Source organism: Acipenser ruthenus, chromosome 3, assembly GCF_902713425.1.
Source record: "Acipenser ruthenus chromosome 3, fAciRut3.2 maternal haplotype, whole genome shotgun sequence".
NCBI classification, from domain to species: Eukaryota; Metazoa; Chordata; class Actinopteri; order Acipenseriformes; family Acipenseridae; genus Acipenser; species Acipenser ruthenus.
The window spans coordinates 98365341-98390021 of NC_081191.1; the positions used below are offsets into that span (position 1 = coordinate 98365341).

A 24681-nucleotide genomic window follows, 5' to 3' on the forward strand; every position below is an offset into this window, starting at 1 on the left:
TTTTTTTACTGGTAACTACACACTAAAGAACACCCTACAAGTGTTTTTCTTTCTTTTTTCTTTCTTTTTTTTAATGACTGAAACCCCGTTCTCGTTATTCCCATAGGACTCCGTGCCACTGCAACAAATGACATCGGCACATGCGGGTGTGAAAAATCTGTCTTGTCTAATGAATGTGGACACGAAGCGTATACCTTCTACACATGCATTAATCAAGCTTAGGACGACACTGAAATGAAACCGACTAAAATAGAACTGTGGTTAAAAAGGAATAAAACGTGGGCGGGGACAGAAAAGGGGTAAACAATAATAAATAAACTGGAAAATAAAAATAATAATAGGGCCTAAACCTGGGTAGCCTTGCTGACTGTATAAGGTTCCACTTAGGCTACCATACTCGGTAGACTAGGCCTGTGCATAACAGTAATAGCATAGTAACAATAGCCAAAATGGGAGACGAGGAGAAATGAAAATGATCAAAAACCTGAGCAAGAGACAATACTATAGCCTACTACTGTGTTTCATTCGGTAGTCTGTTCAGAGTTGGATTTACAAGCTTCGCTCAAACAGACAAACTTTGCCTCAAAATTAAAAAAAAAAAAAAAAAGGCTTCAGTAAGCTATATCATTTTTGTTCTTCCAAAAGCGAAACCAGCCCCCAGCCGCTGAACTGTCAGTTTGGTCAGTCACTTTACTGTCGAGGGTGTGTCAAACTCAGGCTAGCGAAACCAGGAGTCAACGAACTCCTTTTGCGTCTCTCACTGCAAGCGCATCTCACTGTAAGTGGCTGCATGAAGAAGGCTTACTTATTTTTCTCTCTGGTTATTTAAAAAATATATATATCTGTTATTTACGCGGCTCAAATCTTTCGACAAACCCTTGTGTGCGATCCGATATCACAGCGGCGTGGCTCTAACTTCTTTACTAAATCTTGGGGAGCGACACAGCAGCATAGACGACAGCTCACTGTAACAATTACACTGTGTGCTATCCGATCCTGGGAGAAAACATAGAGAAATAAGAGAAAAAGAGACTGCATGCGCCGTCATCAGCAAAGACCCTCCCCACTTTGGCTGTGTCTCTCTTTGTAGTTTTAGCTGCTTCGTCTGTGAAAGACTGCTTCATTAGACGTCCAGTCCACAGATATCGATTGATACCCAATTCCGTATAGAACAAATGTGGATGCAGTCATTGACGAGCTGTAAGGTAAAGTAACGTGTGTGTATGTATGTATGTATGTATGTATGTAAAGGTGTGTGTGCATTTGATTTGCTTACATGGTGTATATGGTCGGGTATATTGGTTACATATTAATTATGAAACGGGCTTCTGTGAAAAGGTGTTTTTAAGGTATCGATTGTGTTTTGTTGGTAACATTGTATCACTGCATAGTGCACAGACCTCGTTACTTAGTTTCTATTAAATATTCCACTTCTTTCTTTTTTTCGGATCACAGCCTATTGATGTTATCCGTTCACTAAAGATGAGCTGCACCGCTTCATTTGTCTGATCGGTGTAGACCTCATCTCCTACTGTTTGCTGATAGATAACAGTATCTAGATTAAAGTCTTGTCAGATTCAGATCTTTTCTGATACTCTAAAAAATGATTGAAACTTTGTTAATCTGCGTTTACACAGATGCCATCAGAAAATTACTGATTCGCGAAAAAAAAAAAAAAAGATCCAGCGGCTACAGGCCTATTTCATTAAAAGTCTGCTACCCGATGCAGATGTGTAGGTCATGCCTTGTCAATTTCATTTCTCTTATGCTGCAAGAGAGAGAAAACTGGGTTTAGTGTGTAATTAAATATAAAGGAAGATCTTTGACCGTCAATACCTTTCAAGTTCCTTGGTATCTGAACATCAAAACACGATGTGTTGAGTAAAGATGAAGTTCAAACAGAATGAACAACTCACTTCGTATTACTTTGTTTGACGCAAGTTAAAACCAAGTGTATATGGCCACACGTTTTGCATCACCCTATAGAATTAATACAATTTGCGTCATTAAGTCGAATGAAACCTGCTAAATAATGTTACGTTAACATATTGAATTGTATAACGCTTTGTAGTTTTCCTTATGCTTAACGAAAAACTGACAACAATTTTAAAAATGTGACATTTCGAAATCCAGCATAATGTATTGTACAACTATGATGGCTCCCGGTAGACTTTTGCGGTATAATTGTGTCGTTTCTTTGATTACATGATGTTAAATAGAATATCTAAATAATGCCCATGTAGGTTTCTTTTTGTTTGTTTGTTTTTAATTATGTCTCAATCCTAAATTTCTAGGTGATGCTAAACTGTTGGCCATAGCTGTAGAGTGGCACCGATGTAACGAACCCGGCAGGTTAGTCTACTTTACAGAAAGTGTTAACAGTACAATACAATACAATGTAGTCGACTTTCTGGTTATCAAGCAGCGTTTCCAATGCTATAGTTTATCATTGAGGACACGATGAAAGTGCCTGGCTGTTGTCACTCATGTCTGTTTATGATCAGAAGAGGGGACGAGAGAGAGAGAGAGATACCTACGTGTCTCCTCTTCATGCAGCAACCACTAAATAGAGCTAGTCTTCTCGTTTTTAACAAGGAGGGCTTCTCCGGTCAGTTTTGCATATATCGCAATCAAACCAATCACTAATCCCTCTGAGAGTCCCGTTTTAACAGCCAGCCAGGGCACACAGTAGGTGAAAAAAAAAAAGTCGTCGTGATTTAGGGGAGTATCGCTTGCTTTAAGTCCTTGTAATGCCACTGCTGTTGTGCAGATGTAGTAGTACTACTTGTGTGTGTCTTGCCAGATCATTTAAGGATGTGCACAGTATAAAACGGAGGCAGTACCGTGAGCTCGCGTTGCTAATCCCTCCAGTTATATAGAGACGCGTCGCGTAATCTTGTATGGTTTTTCTGCTTACTTTCAACAGAAAAGGATTACGTCTGCTTGAACATCATTAACAAGGAGATTCGAAAACAGCAGTTGTATTTTTTGTCTTCTTTTTTTACTGCATTGGACTTGTTTAGTAGGAAATGGCAACGCCAGCAGTTGGGAGAGGAACAAGACTGGGAAAAGGACGAGGAAATGAGAACTAAATGACAGGATGCAGGAGACCTGAGACACAAAAAGAAGCATCTCTGTAACGCTGAGACAGTTCTGCTCTTTTCCTTACTCGAGACAAGCAGGAAGAATATAAATCAAAGATCCTCCAGGAGTTTCTTTTTCTTTTTTTCCTATAACACCATGAGGATGCATTGTGGATTAGTGTTGCACTTTTTAGCTGGGATCATCATAGCCAAAGCTTCAAAAAACGGTAAGTGGCAGCTAAAATCTAGATTTTGTTTACTTTTCTATTATTTCTATTTTCTTGCCGTTAGTGATTTATTATTATTATTATTATTATTATTATTATTATTATTATTATTATTATTATTATTATTATTATTATTATTATTATTATTATTATTATTATTAAGATATGATGTCATATTTTAATAACAGAACCTACGTCCTGCATATTATTACAGATATATATGCAATTTTTCGCGTTTTTAGTGTGTGTGTGTGTGTGTGTGTGTGTGTATTAATACATACCATCCCGACAGTCTGCAAACACATGCACAGATACTTACACTGTACAGTTCAATCACATATGCAAACGTTCGAATTCGCAATGCTGTTGAAAACAGAATAACGAGTCGTTTCGCTTTTATGTTGCATTTTGAAACTATTTAAATAAAATATTCGTTGTTAAATTATTCAAGCGGTTCACCATGATTACATTACACGTGTTCCACTATTGGGGTTGTATGATGGGCTTTTTTTTTATTCTGTTCACATTTTCTTAAGCCATGCATAACATGTAGCCATAAAGCCTGAATGACAAACAGCAAAGCAAGGCACCCTAAGATAACTTTTCTGTTAAAGTCTCTGACTCATTGACGGGTTGGGTATTAACACTTAAAAACTCCATTCGTTAATTATCTCAAAAACAAGGATATACAGTTGCCTGTAAATTAAGTTGCGGCTACCACGTCCTTCAAGCGCAATAACCTTGTCTCGTGCTCCGTGGTCTCCCGAGTGCCTCGTTCCAGCCGCGACTCGATGCTGCTGCCTGCTAAACGAATTCATTAACCCAGCCCAGGGCTAAAGGGGCTTAGTCATTAAGCGCTGTTCTTCCTAATCAACTGTTAGTGAGATTCAGCAGGACTAGGGAAAACACGCACTTCACTTTGCGCTGTCACTTTCACAATCCCCTAGATTAAAGTGCAAGGTGACAGGGAAAAGCGCATTAAGCACGAAGAACAGGCACTGTCGATTTTTCAAACAATTAGGTAGAATATGTTGCTACTTAGTTCTTCTTTGAAAAAACAAAACATGTTTGAACTTCTCAGTAAACCCAAAACAAACCCTGATAGGTTGATAAAAGTGTTGCAAAACGGTGATGCGTTAAAAAATAAAGCGGGTTGTATCCACGCGATGTGCTTTCCTTCCGTTGGTTTAGCCATTTATTAATTCGCATCTGCCTTTTATTTAATTCAACTATTTTGGTTGGATATTCCCAATGAATGTTGTTTGTACCATACTTTGCTTTTATCATGCTGTATTGCGTAATTAACACAGCCAGGCTTACCACATCTGTATGTACAAAAACGGTATCAGTAGCAGCCGTGGTCCTATTTTTTTTTTACTTGTTGTCACAAGTTATGCATCTGTCGGAATGAAATGCAGTCTCATACATGGGATTTTCACCCCATCGGCAGTGGAAATGCTTCATCTGTGTTATAGACCACATCTGTTCTTCAGTTCCCAGATACATTTTTTACTTCATTACCCCCTTTGTGTGCACATGCCTGATTAGCCTCACTTAAAGTCATCTTAAGGAATGATTTCTGCTTCATTAAGTCACCTTGATCCTAAAAAGACGCTTTGCACAGATGCAACATTTAATAAGAGTTTAACAGACGTCATTGGCTCCTGCGCATTTTTCTGAACTAAATCATGATGGGGTTTTGCTTTGGGGTCTAAGAGCACAGGTCTGAACAATTTGGAAAGGGGTTTGAAGACTTATGACTGAAAAGACACAAAGAAAGGAGGTTTAGTGTTAAAAATGGACACATAAAAACTCTCCTTTCACCCTTAAACCCAGTAGTATGGTCAGGGAAGGTCTTTGCGCTCTTTAGACTAAATCCTCTTAAACCATTAGATCAAAAAAGACCACTGTCTGTTTATTACCTAAGACCAGACACATAAACACATATCGGCATTTTAAAACTTTAGTAATGGGACTACTGCTGGACTACTTTTAAGTCAACAATTCCCTGATGTTACTGCCGAATTGATCAGTGAAGGTTTTCCTTTTGGACGCTAAATTGTGTATTTATAAAGTGGATCACAAAGCATGCCTGAAATGGTTTAGGGTTCAAAAGAGCTTTAAAAGTTGTTTTTTTTTTTTTATTCAGGTGGTTTATGTTGTCCTTAGACACACTGGGCACATGCAAGCAAACAACAGCTCACTTACAACTGTAGTCTCCCAAACTGAAATCCTTTTGTGTTTATGGTATAGATTAAAACTGTGTAAACATCACATAAGCATATAAAATCGCACATAACAAGCATATGCTTTATTGAAGCGTGCAGTACCTTAAGCTTTAGTGTTAGTCAGGGTCTGTAAAACAAGTTCAATTAGTAGTGTTACTTTCTTTTTGTGTTACTCGTCATGTTTTTTTTTCTCTTTCTCTTTACAGATAAGTGTGGGGGCAATATACACATTTCAAACCCTGATTATCTAACTTCCCCTGGATACCCAAACTCTTATTTTCCCTATCAGAACTGTGTGTGGGTAATACAGGCACCGGAACCATACCAGAGGATTTTGATCAACTTCAACCCTCATTTTGATCTGGAGGACAGGGAATGCAAGTAAGTCTTACAATGCAATGTTTTGACGTTTGCCGCCACCTGCTGGCAGTTGGTATGTTAAAATCAAGTCTCTTGAGTTCCAGGCTGGTGAAGCAGATGTTCACACTTCAAGAAACAGTTTACTGTAATAGCCTTAACATTTAAACACATTTTTAAAAATGTTTTGGCATTTTGTGCTGGTACTTTAAGGACTATAGAATTAGCAATACAAATAGCAAATTTGTGTTCTATAAAAATATGAGTTGACGCTGAGCCTTTGTGTGGCTGGTTTCACTGACCTTGATTAGCTCTGATCATTACCTATATTATTATTAGGTAGTTGAAGAAGTGGTAATCAGGGTCTGTGAAACCAGCAGGTGGAGATGTAATGAGCTACAAAACCTGTTTTTTATCAACTCAACATTACATTATACAACATTTCTGTAATGGCATTGTAGTCACCCTGTTACTTTCTTTGTTTCGACTCGAGCTTTTGCATTTGACTAACTTCCTTTAGAAGTCCTCATTTTGTCTTGTTTCATTTTGCTGTTCGCTGAGGTTATTTGTCTCATTTGCAAAAGTTCATCGGCAATTTACGGTTGGCCCTTTTTTACACTTTACACTAATTAACAGAATTCATTTTCGTCAATGTGTTTGGGGACTCATATCTGTTGTCAGCGCTTAAAGATCCATCCATGTTACCACCTTATTTTACCCCCATAAAACCCAATATGCCCTCCAAGATCCATCTATAAATTGCACTTTTTATTGCACTCTTTACTTTCTTATGGCTGTGTAAACTATCAGTAATTTATGACCCTGGTGACCGGTGCTGTCTAGCAGATGGGATGCATGACTACATTTGGACAGAATGTCGTCATCTGGGGACCAATAAAGTTTTCACAGCCTGAAGGATACTGAAAGATATTGTGGAGTGGATGGACATGGGAAGGATACTGTGTTTTTTTAAGAATTTAGAAGGGTTTGTGTTACCAGTGTAAAGATGAAATGTCCTGTAAGGGCCTGTGTTTAAAAACATGTGAGTTATGTAATCCTTAGTTCTTAGTATAAACAATAATACAGGGATTTCAATTCCTGTTTGTTATTTGTGGTTCTCCATTGAAGCGTAAAGCTCCTAAAATATTCCCACTGGAAATGTAACTGTTGAAAACATTTGGTTTTGGATATTAATGCTGAGGGCTAAAGATTAGAATATCTATGTGGCTTTACCCTGCAGGCCAACTATTCATTTACTATGGCTGGAAGAAACTCAAAGATGCTAGCATGCCAGTCCTACAGTTTTGGGTGGTAGACAGAGGGTTTACAACACAACCTGGAGAAATATGTAAGACATTTTCAGGGGAGAATGCCAATCCAGCAAACTAAAATGCGTGTTGCACTATGAGTGCCTCTATATAAGTAAGACACCAACACACATTGCTCAATTGGTTTTTTTTTATCAAGATGAGATCTTCTGCTCACTACACATTGTCTTATCAGCACATAAAAAATATTTTCAGCTGCAAAACAACAGGATTCAAAAAGGAAACCATCAGACTGAAACAGGCTCCTTTTTACTTGTGTTGAAATTTTCAACGTTGGGCTTATCATTTTCCCTAATAATGTTCAAAGTCCATGCAAACTATATCTGACTCACAGCAAACTGTCATAGCTCAGTGAACAGGGAACATAAACCACACACTGTACTGTATATAAATTGCAACATGCAGTCTGTTGTTGATAAGCACCCAATGCTGGAAAACATTTACTAAGGTTCAAGGTTAGAAGCAGCTGAAACCTTGTACTTTTCTGTCAAAACAAAATTGGTTGAGTTACAAGATTTTCTATGTCAACCCCTCAAATCAAACAGTGCCAATATAAATATATATTTAAAAAATGCCAGAGTCTGATATTTAAAATCAATATATTTGGAATCCTGTGTTTAAATGTATTGCTGCCCACGAGGCAAACGATAAAACATTAATAACATTTATACTGTACATCCATCTTTTCTTGGATGTCTGCATGTGTCATGCAGTATAATGCTGCTAACAACAGCAGTAGTTTAACACCCACTTTGGTAAGCTGACCTTTCATTTAAAACCAGCAGTAGTTTTTATTACCCAAGTAAAATGTAATCTTTAGCCTTTTCGCTTCAGTAGTTTAGGAGCAATGAGTCCAATACATAAACCCTGTAATCCATGGTTGATGGTGACTGTTTAGCACCCAGACAGCTAGTTTGAATATCCACCAACGAAAGCAATATTCATTTTTATGACCCTAGTAAAATTTATTTTTGCCTCTTTGGTCACTTAAGGAAAAATCCATAATCTATGGCTGACGTTTTAAATGCAGCTGCAGTTTTATTCCGTTTATTTGTGATTCCTGCAAAAGCAGCACAGCCACACGGCGGGGGAAAGGGGAGGGGGGGGGGGGGGGGGGCCGGTGAAAGCAGAGCTTACTTTTACTTCAGCCCTATAGAAATTAGACATGCTGATATACAAGTGTGCTCTGACCCCTAGTGTCATTCTGTCAAAAAGGATTGTGAGGCCAAGTGAATGAGGTATAAAATCCAATGTACCATAGAAACAAAGTCTATGTACTTATTTCTCATAATGTTCTCACGGCATGAAACAATTACAGACAAGCATGTGTGTACTTAACTGATCTGTAATGCAACACAGGAATTAGGAGAACATTTCATTGTTTCATTGTTTATGAGGCATTCACTGTTGTGTAGGAACAAACTCCAGGTTTATTTAAAGGTATTCAGTAGTACTAAATTCATCATATTTCACACAATCATTTTCATTTCATTTAGGAATTTTGCACATTGATTTTTTTTCTAAACCTTTAATTAAGAAGAGATATTGCGAAGCCCGATCTTAATGCGACACAGTCAAATAATATATTGAATTGTGACCAGTAAGTATGTGTTAATAATTTGGTTGTAAACTACTTGAATACAGATCAATATTCTCAACAATATTTCTTCTTGATTGAATACGGTAGACGTTCTGTGTAACTTGATGTAGTAATCTGGTGAGACATTGAATTTGAACCATAAATCACATACAGGTCACCGCATCATGCCATGCACGTCCGTGTAAAAAAAAATAAAGCTCTTTCTTTTTTTCTAATTTGTATGGACAGTACAACATTTGAATGAACGACTTGATATCTGCAAAACATTTGTGATTTGCCAACCCCTTATTTAGAAACTGCCAAACTGGACATTCAAATAGATTCAAAATACTCAATGTGACAATTACAAAGCAGAACTAGAGGTATATTCAGTAGCACTTACTATTTTCAACAGACTTAAATATTCTGTAGCCATGGGGCTACATCATGCAAATCCACCAGTACAGGTATTTTTGTAAGCTGAATTCTTTCTCATATTCAACTTAGAATTAAGAACATTCCTGAGTTCCAGTTAGAAGTGCAGAGTGTTCCTACAAAAATAAGTTGTAGTCACAGGACCCTGTTATATGATTCTATCTGGTATGCCCAGCGCAGCTCAGCTCGGAGAATAATGAAAGCCAAAGTACAACTTTTTCACTGTATTATTCTAATGGTGGATATAATAACAAAAGAAAATCAAAAACGTCAGTTATATATCTATGCAAATATCGGGCTGTATATTCATTCAACATTCATAATAAAAATTGTTATACAGGGGTTGATTTTGTACAGAATAAGTCATATACAGAGATAATCACATTTTATATTTCTAAAAACAAGTTTAAATTATACTCAATGAAAAGCAAAGCAGCTGTTAAAAGCCTTGCTTCACACCCTCCCAGTTGTATAAACCAAAAATGTTTTTAATTGACATGCTCTATTCCGGTTTTGTTACGCCATGTCTGGGTATGTGAGCAATTTTCAGTTTCTGGCGATGGACCACACTGATGATGTAGGTTGTGTTGTATGAGATTTTAGCAGCTCATCCATTCCAGACAAAAGGAATGCGACTGGCACATCCCATTGCTAATTACGTGACCATGGCCATCCACTTTGGCAGCGAAAGGGAACTGTTAGATTCAGAGGTCAGCTTGTCCTCCAGAAATTGGCAGGAGTTGCCGTCTTAAATCCTGCCTTGTCTTTTGATCAGGGACAATTCCGTCTGCCTCTTCGCTCTGGTGAGGCGTCAGTCCCATAAGAAATAGGGACCCTCCTTGGCACCTGATGCATTCAGCCGTCCTTTAACAACAGAGTAGCACAAAACAGGAAGGCGAGCACAGCTGGACAGGAATGCGTGGCTGAGAGCACAGGAAGGAGCCTTTTTGTCAGGGCACTAATTGGATAATTATTAGAATTTCAGTAATGTTCAGTGCACTTGTATTTGTGCCTGATCACATAGCACAATATATGTGTTCTGAGTAATTAAGGCTGATGAAGGCCTTCATCTTTTTTATTGTTACTTCTTGAGGTTTTAGTCTTCCAGCTCTTGTTCTGTTCACTGATCCTCTACCCCCCTGCCAAGTGGTTGTGCTGCCCTGTCAGCAGGTAGTGTATCGTTACATTTAGCACAGAGGAAGACTGACTTGCCTTCTACAAGGGAGAGGTGGACCTTTTAATTGAATCATTCGTATTAAAGTAGTTATTGCCCCCGGGCACTCAGTACAGCTCCCAGGATAAAGGGGGAGGGTGTATAGGAACAAAATCATTGTTCCAGTTGCCTGCCTGGGACCCCCCAAGGAAGACCTCTGGGTTATTAATGTTCTAGTCCATTAGAGCGGTCTTGTTATCTAAGAGGTCAGCATTGCAGATGGGTACAATTTTGAGACTTCACACAAAGCCTTTACCTTTTGTATGAACCCTTTTAAGTTGTATGGATTCTGTATACACAGATCCTGAGTGCAAGGTGGCAAAAGACAGATTAAGGTTGAATAAGTACAGTCAATGGTTCTTTTTAATGGATCACTTTTCTTCTCTCAAGTAGGGTTAGTTAGACTGCCAATATACAATCTTTCTTTCTTTCTTTTTTCTTTCTTCAGCTTTCTTTCTTTCTTTCTTTCTTTCTTTCTTTCTTTCTTTCTTTCTTTCTTGCACGAAGCACACGAATGTACACACTCTTCATGCCTGTAATTAAAGCACTCTCAAAAGTCAAGGCAATGTGTAGCTAGACATATCACAGTTGTTGCCTTGATAATAGCTGGAAAGTTGGACTTGGCTGTCAGTTTCAAGTACAGCACTAGGTTTACTGTGGTGGCCAGCACCCTACTGTGGGACTACTGAGACTGAAATAATTTGGGTATGTTTCAGTTATAGGTTGAGGCTTTCTAAACTTTCAACAGCAGCAAAGTGTTTTTCTTTTAGAACCATTTCCTGCCTCAACCATAATGTTATTTGTAACAGCAGGGCTACTTTATCCAAAATAAATGGTTTTTGTTGTCTATATGTAAACAAAATAAAGGAGAATAACATTTGCATTTACAAGCTACATTAATAAATGTACAAACAATGCATGTTTTTTAAAACACGTTTTTCTTTGGATCACTGGAAGATGAAAATTAAATCTATTGAAATCTGCACTTGAGAGATTTAATACAGATAAACAAGACTATTGTGCTATTGCTGGATATTATTACAACAAAGGACAGATCTTTTGGTGACCTGCAAGTATCAATATTAAAGAAATGTTATTATTACGCTAGAAGAATTCAGTTCTACATTCCTAAGTTTATTTACTTGTAGGTGACTGTTATTAAATAGTACAATGTTCTAATACATTTTATAGACAGTGCTCATGTGAGTATGTTGTTTGTTACATGGTCAGCCACATTTAAATGACAAATATGCAGTATCTAAACATCAGCAACACAGAAGATGTATTTATTTTAAGGTCAATGGTATGCTGTATACAATAGGAGTCATTATTTTTATAAACGCTAGCTTTCTAGAAAGATGACATGGAGAAATGCAGTCTGGGCCTGGAATAAGTTAACAGCAGGCCTCTGGGCAATTTTTAGGTCACTGGGTTACTCATTTTAGCTACTAAAGCCACGTTTTCTAATAAAGGCTTATTGTGTGACAAAGAAATTGAAGAGTCTTTGGAGGTGAAAACGTTTAATCTGATTGTTCAGATTTAGCAACGACGAAACTGAAAGTCTGACAGATAAAAATCTAGCAGTCCCATCAATGCTAATGATAATCACCCACTGCAAGAAACATTGAGTGTTCTGTGTGGTTTTAAAAGTAGCTTTTACAGATGTTGTTTTTATTTGTTAATGTTAAAATATATCAGGTCTAATGTATGACTGGGTTTTAATAAGGCTTATACTTGGGTATAACTATGAATGGAATCCCTTTCTGAAGTTGGAAAGATGTGATTACCAACCTGAAGAGGCTACTGCTTGAAAGCTAGTTTGTTAGGATTAATTCATATCATCTGTACATTTGAATCTGTGTATGCTTCCAGTAAAAAAAGAATCAATTTGGCTTTCTAGAAAGTGGATAAACAAACGTTTTAAATGTCTCAGAGCCCTGCAAATGTTAGCAATGCTTCGCTTGAGCACTAGCAACGGCATGTTACTAGCCTCACGTTAAAGATGGTGAAGTGTGGGCCTGGTGACAGCTGGCAGTCTTTTATGATGATGATGATGATGATTATTCCTTGGCTGTCCTTGTCCAGGAATTTCAGGAGTAATTCAGCTGGTTGGGAGAAATAAAACACATAGCTTTAGGTTGACTTTGCCTCTTTTGTGAAGGCATGCAGTTAATGCATTCTGTTGGGACATTACTGTTATATTTTTGAAGAACACTTTATAATCCTTTTAAACGTATCAGGTGTACTTAAAATACCTTTAGGTCAGTGAAATATTGAGCCCTTCATACAAACTACTTGGGATTTTTTTTTCTGTGCAAAAATGAACACCCAAACCACTATTACATACATGCACAAGAATACATAAATATACCAGTTAAAAATTATTGTAGGTAATGCTTGATCTTGCATTGCCCAATTCTATCGCATTTGATGTCAAAAATGTAGACAGGCACTGGAATAATAAAAGCATTTCAATATTCTGTTACACGGCAAATCAAATACTGTAGAAAGCCAAATGAAGAACACATCAAAACAGAAAGCAATTGAGCTGGCCATTAGTTCAGGGTGAATGCGTGCTAGACTCGCTTTGGGCATTACTTGAGGCCTAGCATTCCATCCCCACTTTCCCTGCAGACATATTCCCTCTTTAGAAAAGGGGGAGTATAGGTCACTGGAGAAGCTAGTGTTTTAAAAATAATAATAATTTAGCTTCTGGGAAGACTGGTCATTTTGTCTTAGTCCATTACTGTTATTGGGGTGAGGAGATGCCATCACAAAGATTTAGGACAGATACCTAATCTCCTCCCCTCCCTCTGCCGCCCCTGCTTGAGGCTCAGCTGGCTGGAAGATCTTAGAGTAATGTTTCTACCAGCACTTGTACTGATCACACTGTTTGACTGTCCGTCTTCAATTCAAAATTTAAACAAATGAGATGAGCATGGAATGATCCCTTGAGTTTTCCAAAGCCCTGGAAGAGACGCAAAGCCTTTGACGCAAAGAATTTGTTAATGGGGTTTGACTTTGTTAAACACTTGGGCTAGGATATTAACCTGCAGGTGGTTACTGACACAGATTTTAAAAAGCATTTATAAAGTGACAAAGAGCAGAGCAGTGCTTGGCAGCCTCACTAATTTCAATGCTGAACAAGGAGTTGAACAAGCTGTAGATGATCATATGATAGCTTCCAGATGACTTGTGCACATGTAACTAATGCAAGACATGTGGATCTCTTAAAACCAACTCCTCTAGGCCTTGGCACAGGTACAAATGAGGTGGCAAGGGCATTTATAGCAGCGTGAAGATGTGCATGCAGTTATCAAAAGGGATTTGTCCTCAAGTAGTAAAGGTGTCATGGCCCATTGCTCTTGTTCTGTGTAGTTTATTTCCATCCCTTGCAAATGGAATTCAATACCGTCTAAGGCTGAAGATAAATGCATATTCAAATGAATTATTAGAACACAGTGATGTTACAGCAGCCGTCATTGTACACTGTGACATTTTGAAAGTCAAGCGTCTCGACTTCCATGTTGGATTAAAACGACTGGGTTAATGAGATGAGTTTGTAACACTCGGCGCTGTGTAATCACAGGAAACAAGGGGCTTAAATACTATAATTAATACAGCGTAAACACTAATTAAAATGTATATGAACTCAATTGTGATACTATAACAACATAAATAAACAAGAAAGCAATATTTCTTCTTTTGGATTCTACATAAAGGTTTTACTATGCTGTTGATATACCCATGTTGACCTTTCTGGACACAAGCAATACAAAAGTGGAGTGAAGAGCAATGTGGAGTGGGAGAGGTATTTAAAATGCAGTCTTGTGTGCAGAAGAGGACTTTTGTTGCAGGGCTAGATGGGAGTGGCTTGACAGGTTTTAGTGTCCCTTTGTCTGGGCTCCTTGGTTGCTTTACTGGTGTTGAGAAATAGACTCTCTCTATAATAAAGTAAGTTATGACAGCATATCAATCTGCTGATTAAGCAGCTGACTACAGCTGTTATTTGTAAAAAGGGGGTCAATATTGTCACAGCTGTTTCTGAAGGGAAAGGTGTCAATGCCAAAACAATCCTAGCAAATAGGATGAGTCCATTAACAGTTTGCATTTACAGTAAGATAACGGCCAGCATCAATATGTGTCATACTCTATGTAACCTTTTGTAATTTTCCAAATTGAAACAGTTGCAACGTAACATTGCCTCTTTGAATAGCAGGCAAGAGAGACGAAAGACATAAAATACAGCACCTGATAGATCCATGCCTTTCCCAGCCACAAATCTCCTTCAGCGGAAACACACAGTGAACCAGGGTCTTAAGTGATGAGGTCATATCGTTTCCAATAAAAGGAGCTACAGAGCTGGGTGAAGTCACCCTTACATTACAGCCTTCTCAAGGGATGCCATTTGCCAATGAAAAAGAAGTGCTTTGAATTTTTTTATAAATATATATATATATGGTATAGAACTACATCTTGTAAACCCAGCGTGTTTCCTTACTTTAGCATTGCCGTGAGAGGTTGTACGGTATTAACATTTTACAAATCTTAAATTTAATTGGTTGCAGATTCAGGAGAATTTTTGGGGTTAGACCCATGCTGAGGGTTGGCTAAGGCAATCTCCACTGTGGGTCTTTCTTTCTAAAATCCCTGGTTTTGCTCACAGTCTTGCTGTATGTTGTAAATAGCAAGTGAAATGAGCAAGCACAGTTGAAATAGTTTTTGTTTCCCAGACAGCACATGGAAAATGGATTATAGGCAACGTAAATGTAAATAATCTCTAATATAGCCCATTGCTGCTCAACGTCCAATATATTTGACACTGAGAAAATAGGCATTAAAAAGGTATGGGAAGGGAAGATACCCTGGGCAATAAAGGACTAAACCCTCAGGTACTGCTGTGCTTCAAAGCAATGAGTGTTGAAATAAACTGAAATTACAAGGGCACTGAGGTACATTCAATTAGGTTATTTACAGTATCATTTTTTGTTTGTTTGTTTTGTTCGCCACAATTTTATGTGCTGTAAAATTAGCATTTACTGCAATAGTCATTCGTCAACCACACAATTTCTAGAACACTGAGTCACAAACAAGTCTACTTACATTGTGGAGCAGTTAAATAAATGAAGTTTATGGAAGGATTGACTTTCTGAACTAAAGTAATCACAAGGAATACTGCAGCTTTATGTTACATTTTCTTTCAGGTGTAAAACTCACATTCATTTTTTCCTTTCGTGAATTTGTTTATTATGCCTGAATATTATAGATTTTTTTTTTAGCTCAGAATGGGATTAACTGTCTGACATATTTAGCCAGCATGTTTCTGTCTGCAAATAAAAATGGATAATGTGAGAGGGTTTAAACATAACAAAGAATCTTATCTGGTCATTCGAAACTAATTCTACCATACAACTGGGACACAGAAATGATTTTCAAATGTTATTGTCAAACAGAACTTCAATGTACATCACAGACGCATATGAACCGGGCTGATAACGACATCTCTTTTCTGCAGGTATGATTATGTAGAGGTCCGGGATGGGGGTGATGAGAATGCCCCACTGGTGGGGAAGCACTGTGGGAAGATCGCCCCCTCTCCGGTCCTGTCCACAACCACACTGCTCTTCATCAAGTTTGTGTCCGACTATGAAACACATGGGGCTGGCTTCTCTATCCGCTATGAAGTCTTCAAAACAGGTGAGTGCTGGCCCGCTGGTAAAGCACAAAGCTGCTGTGGGATGTATGTGATGTATCTAAAGGGAAAATGAAAAGCAGGTATCATTACATCCTACTTTATTCTCGATGTCTCACAAACCAAAGTGTTATGCGTTCATTTAAGATCCTGAACTTTTTCAGAGCCACACCAAACACAGGAAAGGGGCCTTCCAAATTACCTCTTGATCTTGCAGCAGTGGGAACAGTTTTTTGGAACCTGTGTTGATGTCAGGAGCAGCCCAGTCAAGAGACAGGCCGCTTGTATTACCTGAAAGGAAAGTTAACGGCAGCTTATCATGCCCCTGCTTTCCAGAGCACTTCATGTCTGCACCTGTGTCAACACCAGGGAGGGCAGCCTGGGCACGTGTGCTGGAAGTTGACTTTCACATTCAGTTTGCCGAGATGGCATAGGTCACATCTGGTGGAGTATCTGTCACTCCTTTAGGTAACTCAACCCTAGAGTGTGTCAAAAAACTTCACTCATTTTCTACATGGTCTTTTTAAAAAGTAGGGGGGCAGGGGCTGAAGTGTTTAGTGCTTTGTCAGACTATGGGTTTAAGAATGACGGCTATGTAATTGTTGTTTAAGGTCCATGTCAGATCTTTTTTAAGGTCTGGGCCCCATAATTGTTCTGTTTGAATGTCAGGTTTTTTTATTTTCCTTAAAGTGGAGCAGGTCTTTTTTTTCATTTGTTTTTTTTTTTTTTTTTTGGGGGGGGGGGGTTAACACAGGGATTTTACCTTGTTTGCACAAATGTAAACAATTAACTCTTCAGCACTTATTAACTTTTCTTTTACTTTCACAGCAAGCATTTGTCTAATTATCAACCTAAAAGCCTTGATGCAAAATAACTTATTTGTCTAGAAACGTGTCATGGGTAACCAGCAAGCTGAAATATTTGAATAGTTACAGTAAATAGGGGAATTTTTTTATTTATTTTTTGCTGCTGTGCAAGGGTGTTAAAAAAAACCCTTTAAAATAGCACAAGATCATATTCAGAGTCCCCAAGAATTTAACACTGACACCAACTAGCAACAGCTGGTTTTTGGTTTAAAGCAAAACATATAAACAAAACCAACAAGCGCTGTTGTTTCAGTGCTATACACATGCAGGGCTGGAAGGGTATTCCTGGGCTACCTTCAGAGAGTCAATTGCATAGTTGTATTTATATGGTGCACACATAGCAGGGCACTCTATTTATCAGGCTGTACTGTTTCAATTTCCCTGCTCCTTGTTCTTTTCTCAGGCCTGGATAAGAGAAAGGATTTGTATCAGTTGTTTTGCAGTGTTTTGACAGAGCCTGAAGCTCAAACCGATGAATGTCGGTGTCAGCCAAGTCTGTGGCAACATATGCAAATAAAACCAAAAGGAACCCTTATAAAGATATTATATTTGGATGGAAAGCTTCACTAAGAGGAGGAGGCTGTGTGGTCCAGTGGTTAAAGAAAAGGGCTTGTAACCCGGAGGTCCCCAGTTCAAATCCCTCCTCAGCCACTGACTCATTGTGTGACCCTGAGCAAGTCACTTAACCTCCTTGTGCTCCGTCTTTCGGGTGAGACGTAGTTGTAAGTGACTCTGTTCACACACCCTAATCTCTGTAAATTGCCTTGGATAAAGGCGTCTGCTAAATAAACAAATAATAAGAGATACTGGAAAGGTATATTTATACCCCCTACAATAGGGTTTTCTTTTTTTGTAATCATTTTTAATCCAGAAATGTGTGATCATTGTCCAAATAAATATCTTAAGCTAAAAAAACAAATAAAAAAAACAAAGTTAGCCACATATAGTAAACTCACAACAGGTCATGTGTTTCTCACTTTCTAGTGCTGTGCAGTGCATGGACCAAAATAACTTGAAAAACATGGATTACCCAAAATTGAGTTTACTGTTTGGGAAATCTCTGCGCTATTAATTGAAAACTCGAAAAATGCAACAATACAAATAAAATGTAATGTCCCAACAACGGTCAAAATATATACTGGACATAATCAGCGTTGTTCAGAGGCAGAGAGAGCTGGTTTAAAAAAGTCACTGATTGTCTTTAATTGTCATAACTGCTCTTCATATTCAGACTGCCAGGCTAGACTCTTAAATCTGTTTTCTGCTCGCTTCTCACTGGTTTCAGTAACTACAATACAGTACTGTCTGTTGACTTGCACTATACTGTACTCAAATTAATTGAATTAAATTAAATGATGACCATCCGCTTCCGCACACATAAGCTGATTTCTGCACTAATAAAGAGTGTGAATTCCCGCTTCCGCATAGATCAGATGATTTCTGCACTCATGCATTTTGATAATGTGCTGTATTAAACCACACAGATTATCGAAACACGAAGTATTGAAACACAGATTAACAGGAGCCAGCTGTATATATACTGTATATATATATATATATTTGTCTTTCAGGACCTGAATGTTCCAGAAACTTCACAACAACAAGCGGAGTGATCAAATCACCAGGATTCCCTGAGAAATACCCCAATAATCTGGATTGCACTTACATGATCTTTGCGCCCAAGATGGCAGAGATCATTGTTGAGTTTGAAAGCTTTGAGCTGGAGCCTGACACCACCCCCCCCACCGGAGTGTTCTGCCGTTACGATCGACTGGAAATCTGGGATGGCTTCCCTGGAGGTATGTCATGGAAATGGAACGGTCCTTTCGTGGGCTTTGCCGGCGCTGGCTGGTATAGAAGGAAAACCACCACCTAAAGAATTAACTTAAAATCCTCTAATTGTAGATAACAGGCTTTATTACAAACAAACATAAAAAGAATTACCTACAGTAAGCAGCTTGTTCAGGGTTATACGGTTGTATCTTGTATCATGCCAAAAGTGGACGCTGCTTAGGCTTGCATTATTCATCTTGTGCGAGCCAACAATCATGGGTGTAAATATTTATACAATATAGTACACAAAAGCTGAGATAAAATATGGTCCTAGTGTGACCAGCATGGCATATACTATACCACACTCTAAATGGCACCATTGAAAACCACCCCTGATTTTATCACTTTATAATAAGAATGAGAATTAAAGGAAGTTCATGTTGACAAGCACCTCTTTAACTTTCAGGGAGGCCTTATCTAAAATCCTTAAAGTTTCCTCTCCCCAATGTAACATTCTGGAGCAGCAGCATAAAGCAGTCAAGACAAAGCTTCAGCCACAGCAAGTGCATTGCCTCCCCTTTCAGCCATGGTGTCTGAGGCGAGGTTCGGCTGCTGTGTTTTCTTTTTAGAGCAGGGTTGTGGTGTCTGATAAAGTTGCTTGTGTATTCAAAGAGATGTTTAGCTGACCTCAGCTTGCAGACAAGAATGAACTGTTTTCTCCCATGTTTTTTTTTTGCTCTGCTAAAAGAAAGATCCTGTTGTTTGGTGCCAAATGCAGTTCGACATTCATTTGAAACAGTAGCTGCTAATGTGCCAATAAGGTTTTGAAGGTTTTTTTTTTTTTTTTATATTCCTTTTACAATGAATTTAAATAGAGCAAGGCCAACAGGCATACCAGTCCTTTAATGGGTCTGCTTTGTTCTGTCACATTAAGTTTATCCGTAAAGCTAAAGAGATCCCAGTGGTGATGCAGAGTAGCTCACGTCTATATTATTGATGAGCCACAAGCTTTTGTGTTTTGGAAGCTTTCTGGAGAATTTTTAAATAGAACCAAGGGGTTGATTTGATCAATCGATACCCCACATGGACAAGCCAGAGTTGGATTATTTTTAGAGCATTTTACAGCACTAGGGAATTACCCCTGGGTTGCATCAGCCTTCTATTCATGGCTTACCCAGCGTTACCTCTAAAATAAGTGGTTGGTGTAATCCAGAGGGATAAACTGGTACTGTAGAATGCACTAACAGAAATCCATCCTAAGCTTAACCCAGTAGAGTTTTGGTTTGTCAAATCAGAACCTTATTTTAAAACAAACCCATAGTAGCTCTTACTTCCCAAACAAAGCTTTTCTATGTGTGATTCATTTAGGAACATACAAGTTATCTAAATTACAAACTTTGAATGGGATGGTTTATCTTCCTTTGTTGGTACTGGTCATTAAAAAAAGTCAGGCTCTGCATTACAAAGCTAAATTGTATATCTTAAACAAACCCAAGGTTTTTTTTTGGGGGGGGGGGGGGGTCTAGTAAAACTGAAAAAAAGAAAACGTGCATGCTAATTTAAAAAACGTTTTTTGTAATCCAGTCAAGGAAAGATTTACAACAGTGACTGAAATGCAATCTTAACGTGTAATTTTTAAAATAAAAAATGTGTTTAAACATCCATGCCCCTCAGATCAATACTGCATTAGCACACTAGCTGAGGCTTACATGTGACATAAGGAATTCAATTCCCCTTCGTATGAAGCTGTATAAAGCCTCTGGCTCCTGTGCAGACACCACTGGCACTGAGAATGGCACTCTGGTATGCAGAGGCACTGTCCAGCTAAAATAAGAACACAATACATAATTCACAAATAACTCTTTAAACTTGCATAAGATCACAAGTCACGTAGATCATTTTAGAGCTGTTTCTTTTCACAATAAAGTTATGTCTTGAATGTAGGTTAAAGAGGAGGCATACTATTGTTGTTAACTCAAACCATCATATTTCTTACACCAACCACCGCCCCTAGCAATTTCATTAGTCTAGTATATTTAATTTTCAAGGTGGCAAATTGTGTGCACTCTTGTTTACAAAGAATCCCTCAAACGTCCACTGTAATGCATATAAACATAGGGAAATGTGTCACAGTTTAATTAACCCTAATGCTAGGATCTGAGTTTAATGTGAATAAGAGTTATTATGAAGCTTATTATACAGTGTCACTCTGTTAATACATGTCTGTTCTCCCTTTGTTTAGTTGGTCCCTACATAGGGCGGTTCTGTGGACAGAACACACCTGGACGATTCCGAACCTCTACTGGAATCCTTGCCATGACCCTGATGACCGACAATGCCATAGCGAAGGAGGGCTTCTCTGCAAATTTCACCGTCATCGAGAAGACTGTACCAGAAGGTTAGTCCTCACATGTTTTCATGCTGGTTGAATTCTTGGAACTCCTTTTTTGTTTTTTTACATTGTGTATTTCTGCATGTTGTGCTGCTTGGTAAATGAGGAGTTAGAAACTGACTTACTAAGTGACACTATATGATGAGCTAAGAAACTGAAATCCTGTATTGAGCTTGTGAGATTCAGTGGGCTTATACTGCTGCAGATACCCATCTCCTCTCCAGGATTCTTTGTGTGGTGCGAAGCAGTAAACTCTGGTCTCCAGTGGCCTTTGTTATTGCCCATTCTCCAGACAGATAGCCACCCAGTCTGTCTCGCTGGAGCCCAGGCTGACTGCACACTGGCCAGACTAAACCCATGACCTCCGAACCCAATGGGGTCAACTGACTGCAACACTATGTGGAGATTTTCCTGTTAAATACAAATAAAAACACCAATGTGGTGGTAGCAAGTGTCGACATCTATGCAGTTAAACGGTCGTCATTTTTAAATTTGTAAACAGTAAATTCCAGAATGATTGACAAATTTCTATAATGCTCAAAAATAAATGAAAAATAAAATGGAATAATGCTTGAGCTGTAGACATGTCACTTTGATTAAGCAGATGAGAGTGGCGGGCCCCCTGCAAGGATAGCTTTTTAGAATCTACTTGTTTATTTGTTTGTTGACTTTTAAAAAGGTTGGAGATTGATATGGTAAGACAGACAGCCTGTGGGCTGACCGCTCTGGAACCAACTTATGGGTTTTTGTTTTCCATAAAACCTAGATTTCGATTGTCTGGAACCGCTGGGGATGGAATCTGGTGAGATTACCTCAGATCAGATCATGTGCTCCTCGCAGTACAATGCAAACTGGTCTGCAGAGAAATCCAGACTGAACTACATTGAAAACGCATGGACTCCCGCAGAAGACTCCAGTAAAGAATGGATACAGGTGAGAAGGTGTGAATATACAATACAGCACACTGCCTGTGCCCCAATACTGTTTCAATACTGAAGTTTATCAATTCCTGCATACACTTTAACATTCAGATGCTTTAAGTAGATAGTCACACTGTATTTATGATATACTAATATTTACTACAGGCACGATTGTGAAGATGGAACTCCATACATTAACAACATGTAGTTATTGTCTTGATCGTATCTTTTTTGTTGAAAGTATACATATTAAATAACAATAGTGTAAGTACTGTGTAGCTGCAGTGTACTCAACAACTATGTAAATGTAATTCACATTTTATGTAGCGCCTTTCAGAAAAGCTACATCCCTTGGTCATTTGTCAGCAATCTATGTTATGTAGTAGAGCTGCTGTGATATTAGATGGATGGTCATGAGCAAAACCGGAGTCTAACATCATACACATCCAGCAAACAAACCCTGGGGAGGGGGAAATAAATATAATCTAGTAACTTAAACCCCACAGGTGTGATAAAAAAACAACCTTATATATGTTTTCTCTTCCCAGGCTTCTCATGCTAAAGAAATTGTTGTTGTATTCCTTGGGGCCAAATAATGGGGCCACTTCTCACACCAAAACTAAATGTTTGCCCAAGGTACCCTATAAGTGATGTGTTTCCTTACTCCAATCAAAATCATTTTGCCAGCTCTTTCTTCCAGACAAATGTAATCATTGAAATGGCCTCTGTGTTCCTGGTTAAGACAAGGGCAGTGTTATTCCTATTGTCTGACATAGGAAACCAAAAAGGGTAGTGCAAAACAACAATACATAACTGAGCCATTGACTAAAAAACATGCTCTCAGCTATTTCCTGTCGGATATCTTTTAAATCTAAAGGAAGTCTTACAAACCAGTGAAGAAAGGACTGAGCAGCCCCTATTGTTCAGTAGTCTTGTGAATGGGAATGTGTTCAGTCTTAAGCAAAGCGCCTTGGAGCATTGAGCTAAAGTGCAGTTTAGTTAATAATCGATACTTACTGTATTTCTAGTGTATGGAGCTACATTATCTTGCATCTCACATTTAGTTTTAGCTGAAGTGCAGTACTCGGAATGAAGTATGGGATTATCATATATAAAGACTTCTTTTGTTAAGTAAATTAAACCTTTATTATTAAAATAGTGCAATTCATATTGAATATGTTAGTAATAGGTGAGCGCCAGTAATGCCAAGAATGTTTATTTCATTTTCGAAAATGAATGAGATTGTGGATCTCAAACAACATTAAAATGAATGAGATTGTGGATCACAAGCAACATTAAAATGAATGAGATTGTGGATCACAAGCAATGTTAAAATGAATGAGATTGTGGATCGCAAACAACATTGAAATGAATGAGATTGTGGATCACAAACAACATTAAAATGAGTGAGATTGTGGATCACAAACAACATTAAAATGAATTAGATTGTGGATCACAAACAACATTAAAATGAATGAGATTGTGGATTGCAAACAACATTAAAATGAATTAGATTGTGGATCTCAAACAACATTAAAATGAATGAGATTGTGGATCACAAACAACGTTAAAATGAGTGAGATTGTGGATCACAAACAACATTAAAATGAATTAGATTGTGGATCACAAACAACATTAAAATGACATTAATTTAAAGAGGTATTGGATGCAATTATTGGGCTAATCTTTGACACCTATTAGCCATTGTAACCTTAATACACACCACTGGCAAATTGATGTTTCATGTTCCTGCAGAGCCTGCTAAACACATTCATTTTCAGTCTGCAACATCTTCTGAAGAACATCTGGCATTTTAATTTATTGCTTGGAAAAAGAGTTGATAGTTACATTCCCTTTCTGAGTCGATATGTTTTGCCTTGTTTCCTATTAGGATGCATTGAGATAATCTTTTTCAATAATTTAGTAAGATGAAATATAAGAGGAGAATCCCCCCCCCCCCAAAAAAAAGGCATTTGCAATTAAAATATGACAGCTTTTTTTGATCCAATCTATCTTTTTATGGGAACATTGTTAGCATTACGTTCTGTATGATCTAAACAACAAAGCAATAAACTACCAGACAGTGAAATCCCCCAACCCAATCCAATGCCAAAGTTGAAAAATGCACATCTGTTTCCAGTGAAATAAAAATATTCCTGCTGCTGGTGTTTAATATATAGTTTAAATATGTTCTGCTGTTCCGTAGTCATGAATCTTGAAGGAGTTTAATTAATTTGAACATCATTAGAAGAGCAAAATTGGTAATTCCAACTTAATTAAGTATATTATGCAGAGGAAGTTCTAGTTTCAAACTCCCACTGAAGATAGCTTTGATATGACCAGAATACAGAGGGTCATTATCTTCTACTTTATTAACAAATCGATCATATTTATATAATTTAAGGAATCCATTAACTGGATGATTATCAAGCAACACATTTTGCGCCAAACCAATTGATATTATTAATTACAACTGTCAGTTCATTAAGGAGATTTGTTATGTTGCATTTAAAACCAATTTCTTGTGGATTTTAATATAATATAATTAAAATGCAGAAATATAAGTGCAACATACTCTACATACTGTA

At 37.9% G+C, this 24681-nt stretch overlaps 1 protein-coding gene across 4 annotated transcripts in view; it reads left to right on the top strand.

The window, feature by feature from the left end:
- The first annotated feature begins 754 nt into the window (after positions 1–754).
- The window catches only part of LOC117394430 (neuropilin-1a), a 46888-nt gene continuing 22961 nt past the window's right edge, over positions 755–24681 (top strand). For 2 of the 4 annotated variants that reach the window (XM_033992699.3, XM_059019493.1), the window contains exons 1-6: positions 2478–3310; positions 5745–5919; positions 15966–16147; positions 18580–18807; positions 21024–21179; positions 21940–22106. In XM_033992699.3, the coding sequence (XP_033848590.3) occupies positions 3241–3310; positions 5745–5919; positions 15966–16147; positions 18580–18807; positions 21024–21179; positions 21940–22106 (978 nt within the window). In that variant the 5' untranslated portion in view covers positions 2478–3240. Of the gene's footprint in view, positions 1206–2281; positions 2353–2477; positions 3311–5744; positions 5920–15965; positions 16148–18579; positions 18808–21023; positions 21180–21939; positions 22107–24681 lie in introns of those variants that run through there. The other 2 variants (XM_033992697.3, XM_059019487.1) reach the window with 2 other exon arrangements.